Below are 10,595 nucleotides of genomic sequence, written 5' to 3'. Positions count from 1 at the left end.
AAAATTTTTTTTTTTTTTTTTTTTTTTTTTTTTTGTGAAATTTCTCAATTAGGTAGCCAATCATAATTTAATCCATGAGTTCATTCATTTCCCTTTTTTTTCTTGCCTTTTGATTTATGTAATATAATAAATAATTCCATGTTCTTTTAATTGATCTCTATGTTTTTTTTTTTGGGAATATGAATATTGACAAGGATAGAGGTTTTTGTTAGGAGTGTACATTGGCCGATTTGAGTTTGGTTAAGGAATTTGTTTTGGCCAATTCAAAAGTTCGGGTTGGTTAGATTGGTAACCCAACCCAACTCGAAATTGTTTCACAACTCAACTCAATCCAACCCTTTAATTATTTCAAGTAGGGTTCGGGTTAGGTTTTACGTTGTTCAAAAAAAAATTAAACCAAGTGAGTGGCGAGACGAGTGTATTTGAGTAGCAATTGTGAGAAAAACAAAGAAATATTGACGTAGACTGCGAGTGACATAAGTACTGAGCTAGTGAGCTGTGTGTGTCGCATCAAAGGAGGGAAAGAAAACGAAAAGGGAGTAATCGAGTTGGGCACATAGGCCATAAAGAGGGTATTGTACGTGGGGCAGTGGGCCGAGGAATTAAATAAGTGTTGAGGCTGTGTTGAGCCTAAATTAGATTGGGTCCTAGATAATCATTCAGATTCAAGTTTCTATTTAATCCAACCCAAACTTTATAATTCTGGTTTGATCAGTTCGGCTACTCGGGTTCGACTAACATCCTTCATTTTTATCTATAATGGTTTATTGTATTTTTTTTTTCATTTTTAATTAGGAAGGCTAGGAACTTAATAAAAATATTATACAAATAGTAACAATAAAGTAAACCAAAAATTAAGATTAAGTTAATGATTAGAGTTAAATCAATATTTGGTTAATATGATTATCGTTTGTCAACATTTATTTTAATTATTGAATCAAACAACGATTTGGACATAAAATAAGAATATTAATTATCATTACTTAAAAGTTAATCAGTGCTCTCTCTATTTATCTATATATATATATATATATTAACATGTTGAATTTGTAATTATTTCAGTAATTTCATTTTAAAATAATTTAAAAATGAAGTTAACCATTAAATGTATTTTAGATAATATTTTCTATTGGTATGCATTGGAATAACCCAAAATTAGAAAAAATAATAATAAAATAAAATGAAGTTGTTTCACATCGAGAAAGTGGTACTTCCTTTCATCCCACTTTGAACGGTTTGAAATTATTTAGAGAATACATTTTCTTATGACTCTAGCCGGATATTTCAGCTGATTCAACTTGGGTTTGATATGCTCGGACTATTTTCTACTAGTTTTAACTTTTCAGAAGCGTTTAAGATTAGTATGACTCGTTTTTAGCCAGTTTATATTATTTGGAATAAGTTTAAATTATTTGATGTGAAATTAGGTTTAACTAGTTTAAAAGTTTAATTCCCATAGTAGAATTCTAACTTATGATTGTGAGACTCGTTAGGTAGAATTAAATTTTAGAGAGCAGCATTATGTTAGCATCTAGAGGTCGTAGTAGTTTCGGCCTAAGCCAACCAAGTAAGTGGCTCTACTATTGGTTTGGTTGAAAGAGTTGTTTTATGTATGAGATATATACCTAGTGGCCCAGCATAGGTCATATGTTTGATATATTTGATGATATGATATGTTTCGCTATATGATATGCCAAGATATGCCAACTAACATTAGAGTATAAATGAAATGTCATATTATGTTACGATAAATCATGATATGCTATGAAATGCCATGATATACTGTGACATGATTATTTTAGGTCATGATATGTTATGACATGCAATGATATGTTTTGAGATAAGAAGATTTACGATGCATAATCCCTAAGATATGATTTATAGGTTATTCTATGAAAGAAAAGATTTTATATGATTTTACGTATACATATTACCGAATATAATATGTGAGAAAGGAATGAGGGTTGTCTTGCATGATTTAATTACAATGGAAAATGTTGGGACCTCATGCATAATTGTATGTTCACATACATCGGGATACTTATCTTTTATGATGAGAACGGACTCGTATACTATGAAATGAAAATGATCATCATGTTTATCATGATGCTACGACAGTCATTATTTTCTTCGGGTGTCCGGCAGCAACACTAGAGCACTAGCCCGACAAGCAAGCCTAAGGGTGTGTGAGTCCACCTAGTGGACTCATGCTCGCACATGTAGGTCGTATGTAAAAAAGTAAACACATATCCAATTTGTTTGGATTGAAAGGCCGCCTAAGAGAAGTTATTGAATAAGAATTGAAAATAATGGTTACGATTGATTGCATACGAGTCGAACTTAAATTTGTTGAACTATGTGATTGAGAAAGATTTTAAAATGGTTATGATCGTTTCGAATCGAATTAGGAGTAGCTTCTTTCTAATAGGCCTCATAACCAGTGTTTTTTCCCTTACCCAAAACATATTTTGTACTTCAATTTAAACTCTTATAAAATTATTCAATTTAACCTCACACATACCTCTCGGTGAATCATAGTTTATCTCGTTGTTGTGTGCAATGCTTAAAGAAAGTGTCACGTAATAAACTGCATTGACCTATCACTTCCATGTTTGTTCTCTCTCTCGCTTTTTTGTTTTTCTAGGACTTTTTTGACACACCCAAGAACATGTGTAGGCCACGAAACAAAACACCCCATTTTGGGGAAAACTGATTCATTATTTTTCAGTGTTGTTCACTCACTGTTCTACAAAGAATCAACAAGTCTACATCTCATTATCCATTTCATTGGTATCATCATGATCTCATAAATTAAAAGGAACAAGCACAAGCCATGACTAATTCTAGATTTTGGAAGTTATGAGAGCCTACTAGTCTTGCTTTGGATCTTCACGAGCAGTGGGACGCCTCTCTGCCAGTAATCGTTTCGTGCTTTCAAGGACGCTGAAGAAGATCGAACCACCAATGCCTATCCATAGCACCCGAGGTCCGATGCCCTGCAATACCTAAATATATGAACCAAACTTCTAGAGTATAACCCTTGTGTGCCTTGGGTCTTCTAAACATCACGACTCGTATATACTAAAGTCTAGATACTACAAGGAAATGGCATTTTTCAATTATATCTGGATCCCTATACATCATTTTACTTTGAAAAGTGTTTTTAGCCAACTAAAAACATTCTTCTATATTTTTCATAATGTTTGAAAATTATCCATCATGGGAGCACTCCTGAACTCACTCTAAAATCCATACCTTCAAAAGAGCAGGAGGTCCTTCCTCCCTGACAATCGTTTGGACGCAGTCAATAATCCCCTTGTATTGGTTTGCAGATCCCTAAAAAATAGAAATAAATAAAATGGAAAAGTTTTAGCTTGAAACTAAAATTAAAACAATGAGAATGCAGGAAAAAAATTTATCTTACTTGAACCATTAATCTTGTCTTAATGACGTCAAGGGGAGTGGTTATAGCTCCAGTTAATGCACCTACGTAATAATCAAAGGTAGGCAGGCATATGAATTTTTGTAAATTGTACAACCAATAATTCATTCAGAACTTGTAAACTGGTACCCAGGTTAATACCAGTAACTGAGCAATTAAGTTGTTAATGAAGTAGATTTCAAGTTGAAGAGATGCCCATCATTTATGTGCTGCAGTAATAAAAACAAAGTTACCTATGCCTGACAGTAAAAGCCTTTCAGTTTTATCAGTTCTTGAGGATATTAGACTGAGAACTAGAAGACCCTAGCACCAGTGGTGTGATAGAATGTGAATATCTTTTTGACATTATTTCATTAGGTTAGGAGGCTCTATAGATGAATTTGAAACCCCAAGAAGAAGTCTTCAAATCACAAGCTGTTGATGAGATTTTGACAGATTAAAGAAGATTGCTGAAACTTAAGAACTCAGCTTCATTAGTGAGCAACCAAGAACCTTCCAAGAGGAATATATTCCTGAGAGCAGAAAGATACATGACTGTGTAAATGGAAGATTGAACCCTAGAATTGATATGAATTGAGGGTGCTAGCGTTGTGTAGGAGGTCCACCTAAAATTACACAATTCCACATCTCTATCTCTCCCTGCCATTGTTAAAATTACATCTATTTATGTTCTGCAAACCTCCCACAGGTTGACAGCAACTGCATTTCGAGAGCTACAGAATTTCCCTTTGCAAAAGGGAGAAAACAGTAACAAAAGGAATTTATCCGTTGTAGGAAAAGAAGCCCAGTTAAGGAGATATACCTGCCCATTCTTTAAATTCCTAATAAAAAGGGAGTAAATTAACGAGGGCTCTCCACTCTTTTGCAAACAATTATTGATACAGGCAGAAGCAGGGTGGTGCCTCTTTTAGTTCATATTAATGGTTTTGATCCTCCCATACGCCATAACTCCCAAGGCTGATCAGAATGCTTTGGGAAATTTTAAGCTTATAAATGCATTTAAGAAAATACATAGATATAGTGCTTTGCCACTGAATTCAGGAAACCAAATAGCTACTTCAGGAAACACTTCGTCTTAGTTTAACATTTAGATTGCAGTGGCAAGTCTACATGGCCTATTCACATTCAAAAGTATACCAAGCATCTTAGTGCATTCGTCAACCTCTTGATTCATGTTTCTTCAGAAGAAAAGATGGAATACTAAGCCAACCATTTTGTCTTGAATGATAGAAAATAAAATAGTACAACAAAAAATCTAAAATGAAGAAATAAAGGAATATCAATACTATTATCTTGTTGAAGTATCAATATCTGAATTATGCATGACTATATGGTCCTGACAGTACTTACCTGCAAAAGCTCCAATTATAGCATTTTCAGGATCATTCAAATCTCGCTTTGCCTGTTGGAAAATAGGTCAAATCAATTAGTAGCTCCCACCAAATGAGTTTGGACATTTTCCAATTAGCTTTTTGGCCCCAATTATTAACAAGGAAAAATACGCTGCACCCGGAAATTTTTTACAATAATTTGTTTAAATTTCAAATTATTGAGAAAAAAAAGAGAAGAAAAGTGGCAGATAACATAAATAAGCCCACAGAGAGAAATGGAACATTTGCATGCAGTGAAATGGTGAGACTTTCCAACTCATGCACCATCATTACTCAAAGGAAGAACTTGAATAATTTTTGTCCATTGAACTTATAACATTGATTTCAACATAATGAAACAAAAGCTTACCGCCAGCTTATAACCTATCCGTAGCTGCTCATAAATGCAAAACTGAATTGCATCAAAAGGTAAGTCTCTCAATAGAAAAGATCCATATCCCTACAATGATAACCAAGGGAAAAAATTACAGGCAAAACTTTAATAGCATTTTCAAGAATTTCACAAACCAAACTTTAGTCGGAAAGTCTCAGTCATAACATTAGCTTCTTCTTTAGCATTTCCATTTCTTTTTATATCCTGAAATATAACCACTCGTACAAAATTGTCCCTTCCCATTATAGCTCTGTAAAGGAAGAGACCCTCGTTGTCCTCGGTGAATGATGTGCAACTGCAACTTTAGTTGAGTCCTTTTAGATTTTTTTATCTTTGTTTCCTTCATTCTTAATTTGGTAAGGTTTGAATGTTGGCTTCTTTATCTTTGGTCAGTGACAAAAAAAAAAAAAAAAAAAAAAAAAAAAAAAAAAAAAAAAAAAAAAAAAAAAAAAAAAAAAAAAAANNNAAAAAAAAAAAAAAAAAAAAAAAAAAAAAAAAAAAAAAAAAAAAAAAAAAAAAAAAAAAAAAACATCTCTACAATAGCAACATCAAAAATTGTTATAGAGAAGGAGAGTTACACACTGCATAGAGTCCTTTAAAACCTTCTTTTCTTGCAATTAAGCGCACAGCATCTGGAGCTGATGCAAATTGTCCAGTTTGCATCCGTTGTTTAACAACCTAAGTTACATCAATTGGTCAAAATAAAATCATTGGAAAATATGTGTGTGTGTGTGTGTGTGTGCACACATTTATTTACCTCTGTTGGAACACGAATCAGAGAAGCAGCAATACCTCCTATTGCACCAGCCAACTGCAATATGCAGCAACCAAATCTAAACTATTTAAGCAACTATAAGCCTTATAATTATACACCGAAGCAGAGTATGAAATATGTATGATCCTCAATTTCAGTGGTGATGTAATCCTAACATGACTGTTCAAACAAACTCAAAAGAAGAAGGGAAAAAAAATGACTATACAGACTTTTAATCAATCTGACGTGTTGCATGGTCCAATAAATCATGTTCTACAAATTAAAGGTTTTTGTTTTCTTTTCTTTTCTTTTTTTCTTTCTTTCTTTTCTTCTTCTTCTTTTTTTTTTTTTTTTTTTTTTGACAAGAAAATTATATGAAATTGTTTAGCACTTACAAAATGAGCGACTGCACTAAGGTTTTCAGGAAAAGTCCTTAGCAATTTCTGCTTGGTAGGTTCATACACGCCAACAAATAAAGCAGAAGCCCTGCACATAAAGAATAATTATTAAATAACCAAGAACCACGCACCAAGAATTAAAAAATACTAGAAAAATTATGTAGGGCATCGTATGATAATTGGTAAGTAAACTCATTCTAATGTATGCAGGAAGAACATATATATATACGCGCGTGCGCACACACTCATATATGCATCCGTTTCCAATATTATCCTGAAAATCTTTTCTGAAAGCACTTAGTGGCCAACAGTGGAGTTGTGAATGGTTACTTAGGGCGGCGAGGATAACAAAAGAGAAGCAAGTAGCTCACAAAATAACAAAGCTTAAGGAACTTCCTTCTCTTTGTCTTGGCCCTAACTGTTTTCAATCTTAACCAAGAAAAGTATCTTAAGTTAGATTTAGAGATAAAATGGTAGGAGATGGGAAGTTTGAAGCCTGAAGACTTGGTACAATAGCTGGTCCCGGATTTCGGAAGACCATAATGGTATGACTCACTGATTCCTGATATGCGCAGTACACTTATTGGACTTTAAAAATTTGGATCGCGAAAAATGATATGTGGTGATGAAAATCTAAAGTCACATAGATGAAACTCGCCCAAAACATAGAGGAATTATCATTTTGCTTCCTAAATCAATAACATAAAATGGAAGTTATAACAATGCAGTGAACCATAATAATAATTTGTTGCTAAAAATCTTAAAGTTACTTGGAATTAATACCCTTTAGAAGGTACTTACGGCAACACACCAGCAATGTTTCCACCCAAACCAGCATAAAGCCCCTTCAATACTATCTGTCCTCCTCCACGCACAGCCTGTATGAACTTCCAGTGGAAAAAGTTAGCAGCCATTCTAAATATAATTCCTTTAGACCTAAATCTACATCCCCTAAGCAATCAATATCCTAAATTCAGCCATACCTTCATCATCTCAAAATAAATGATGAAATAATAATACATGGGCAAACGAACCATAAAGGAAAAATGAAAGCAAACTAACAGTTTGATGGCTTTCAAAGCGGTTCAAATTTACTGTGCCATAGGGAATTGATTCAGCACCAGCAACTATTTATTAATCATTTTAGCAGAAATCCTTGTATTAAGTAGCTATGTAATATGATTTTATAATCCCTAGTATACAGCCACTGAGACACTGCATATCAATTAGGTAAGGTTGCATGCCTGTAGCCGTGTCTTTATTGTATCAATGGGGTATAAAGCAGTCTCAACAACCACACCCGCTGTACCTCCTGCTATGACACCCTCTGCAAAATTCAAAAATTTCTTTGAAATGTCTTGCGTGAAAGAAATAAACAAATGGTAGATGAAAGATGAAAATGTTAAGTAAGAAAACAAAACATCAGCTGTAATGTGCTCTGGATTAGCCTATATGCTATCCTAACGTGTTACCCTTACCATCAAGCATCAAATGGGATTAATAAATATTCATATTCCATGAGTTTTATATAGCACAATTCAGCAACCAAATGGGATTTTGTTAGAATTTCAATCAACACTTTCATATGACTCCAAGCCAATTCACCATAACTTCTTCACGTTGTTTCTTACTTCAAATTTTATAAAATCACATGCTTCAAGATGAGAATATTGATTTTTAAACAAATCATCATATTGATAAATTCAAAATTTCAGAGCGTCCTACAGGACAGTAACAAAAGAGTAAAAGGAAGTGATTGTCGACCATGCTGAACCTACAATCAAATTTATCACTCAAATTCCCTTCAGAAAAAGAAGTTTTCACTTACCAAATACAGTACGCAGAAAATCAAATGGCTTTTCTTCCTTCATGCTGACAGATGCAAAGACTTTTCTTGAATCAACTAGAGGTAATTTCAATTGCCTATCAGATGCATCTGGAAAGCATACATATACACTGTTCAAAAATTCAACATATCTTACAGCAGAAAATAATCACAGCAGTGGTGTAAAAGTGAGTCGAAGGCATAACACGAGAAAGTTGTATGCATTGTTTAATTTCTGATAAGAACCTATCACTAAAATATTAAGAATTATAAACTCTAATATTACTTTAGAAAGAACAACATTAGTCTGAATAATAATAAGCTAGAATCCAAAGAGTGACTGCATTAAATGAACCATGTAGCAACAATAATCTAAAATGAAAGAAAAATCATCCGAATACATTGAAGAACACATAAACTATATATTATAAAATTGAAATTTGAAGATACTAATGAAGAGCCCTCAAGTCCACTGAATGGGATTCTAGGGTTTGGTCAGGACATCAACAGATTATTTAGATCCAAACCAATGTTTCAAGTTACCTACACTCCAAAAAATTCCAATTAATGCAATGAATCAACAGAGTAAGCAATGATTCTTGTAGAAGCGAAAAAAAAATATGATTAATCGAAAAAACATGATAGTCACTTAAGAAGCTAAAAAACAAAGGAAAAAGAACACACTCTTCCATACATTGTTTAATCGGAAAAAAAAAAAAAAAAAATTAGCCAAAAAAAATATGATTCTTGTAGATTTGCAACAAATGCAAACTCCAAAAGGAAGTAGTCAGGTAAGTGCACATTAGAGGTAGCTGTTAGGACAATGAACCCATTTATCTACAATGGGATCATTTACTTCTAAACTCCACACCCAAGAAACAAAAGCCATATACTAATTACAATATTATTTCCTATTTCTAACTGATGAGGAGCAACGTTTGCACCCCTAACATTTGCAAACTCAAAAGCCTTACATTTATATATGAACCCATAAATTTAAAAAATCAAACAAATTAAGGTAGCAAAAACTACGTTAACATATATTCCAGTGTTCAACCATAAACTGAGACCAAATTCCAACATTAGCCCAACATGAAATCAAATCTTCTGAACAGAACAATGGCATGCACAAGTTAAAGAACCGATAACGAAATTGCAGCACAGAAGTTCGAGTGCGAAACGGGAAGATGAAATTGAAAACAAGTGAAGCAAAATGCCAAAAACGCGAGAATCTAACAGTGAAGGAACTTAATCAAAATTGATTTACATGAACAAATTAGATGTTGGAAAGAAGAGAAATAACCTGAAGATGGTAGGGAGGTGCTTTTCGCGTTCATGGCTGCTGTAATGGCCTTGCTGTGTGCTGCAAAATGTAGTGTAAATGTAATCCGACCCCTATCCTAAAGATTTTTTTTTTTTCAAATTATATGACAATTTATTAAATTATCCAACCTGCATCTGTGGAGGCTATTCTTGCACAAATCCAATTTCTCTAGTTTTTTCTTTCGTCTTTTTATCATACTATAAAACTCGAACATAAATTAGGTTAAATTATTATAATAATCCTCGTTTGTGGACACGAACTTGTTTCTTGTTCATCATACATTAATTCTCGTTATTTCATTAAATTTCTTTGATTAAAAGTTATCATTGTGATCTACTCCAAGGGGTTGCTAGATTCTATTTATTGAGTCCGCTCAAGGATTCAAGCAATAATCCTTAAATCAAACACCTCTTTATACTTTGAAAACCTTATTCTAAAATAAGTTGATCAAAACTTGATTGAATGGCTAGAAGCAATTCTAAAAATGGGTTGAAACTTAGAAATAACAAATATGATGCTCGAATTTCGAAGGGAAACGAAATGTCTCAATTTGAGATCTGAATTACATTCATCAGAATCTGATTATTACCTATATTGTGGGTATTTATAGTTCTGACAAAAGATGTTTGTGGCCGGGATTTAATCCCGATCTCTCTCATCTTCACAAAAGACAAAGTCAAATGTACCATTTGACCTCTACATCATTTATGAAATTAGAAATAATACTTTCCAACAAAATGTTGATGTGCTTGAATGGCTAAGAAGACAGACTTGAAATCAATTTGTCTAGTTAAATTTTAATCCTCTTGTATAGAGGTTTACCTAAGATTTCAAGAAGTTTAGATCAAGTTTAGTACCAAGTGATGTAGTAAAGAGAAGACTGCCCAAATGACACCTAACCTAAACATGATCCTTCTAAAGTGTTCAAAGAATGACACCTAACCCAGACATGATCCTTCTAAATTGTTCATAGAACATGTTAGGATACTTTGAATGACTTATGCATGCTATTATGAACCTCTGACTTGTGCTCACTTTAGGACCTTGAATGTTATCACGAATCCTAACCAGGGTGTGGTATAAACTTC

General features: G+C 33.3%; 1 protein-coding gene across 1 annotated transcript; it reads right to left on the bottom strand.

Moving 5' to 3' along the window:
• Positions 1–2,673: 2,673 nt before the first annotated feature.
• LOC111499853 (S-adenosylmethionine carrier 1, chloroplastic/mitochondrial) lies at positions 2,674–9,654 on the bottom strand. The gene is made up of 13 exons (XM_023151551.1): positions 9,636–9,654; positions 9,487–9,546; positions 8,187–8,294; positions 7,603–7,685; positions 7,160–7,236; positions 6,356–6,446; positions 5,964–6,017; positions 5,789–5,884; positions 5,183–5,272; positions 4,793–4,844; positions 3,425–3,486; positions 3,256–3,336; positions 2,674–2,996 (listed from the first exon to the last, which is right to left on the bottom strand). The coding sequence occupies exons 2-13, from the start codon at positions 9,518–9,520 to the stop codon at positions 2,871–2,873; spliced, it is 954 nt and encodes a 317-aa protein (XP_023007319.1). The 5' UTR covers positions 9,521–9,546; positions 9,636–9,654; the 3' UTR covers positions 2,674–2,870.
• Between the last annotated feature and the right edge of the window lie 941 nt (positions 9,655–10,595).

The sequence above is a fragment of the Cucurbita maxima genome, unplaced genomic scaffold (assembly GCF_002738345.1).
Source record: "Cucurbita maxima cultivar Rimu unplaced genomic scaffold, Cmax_1.0 Cma_Scf00027, whole genome shotgun sequence".
NCBI classification, from domain to species: Eukaryota; Viridiplantae; Streptophyta; class Magnoliopsida; order Cucurbitales; family Cucurbitaceae; genus Cucurbita; species Cucurbita maxima.
The sequence above is the reverse complement of the archived record's forward strand: the minus strand, read 5'-3'. Positions and strand labels throughout refer to the sequence as shown.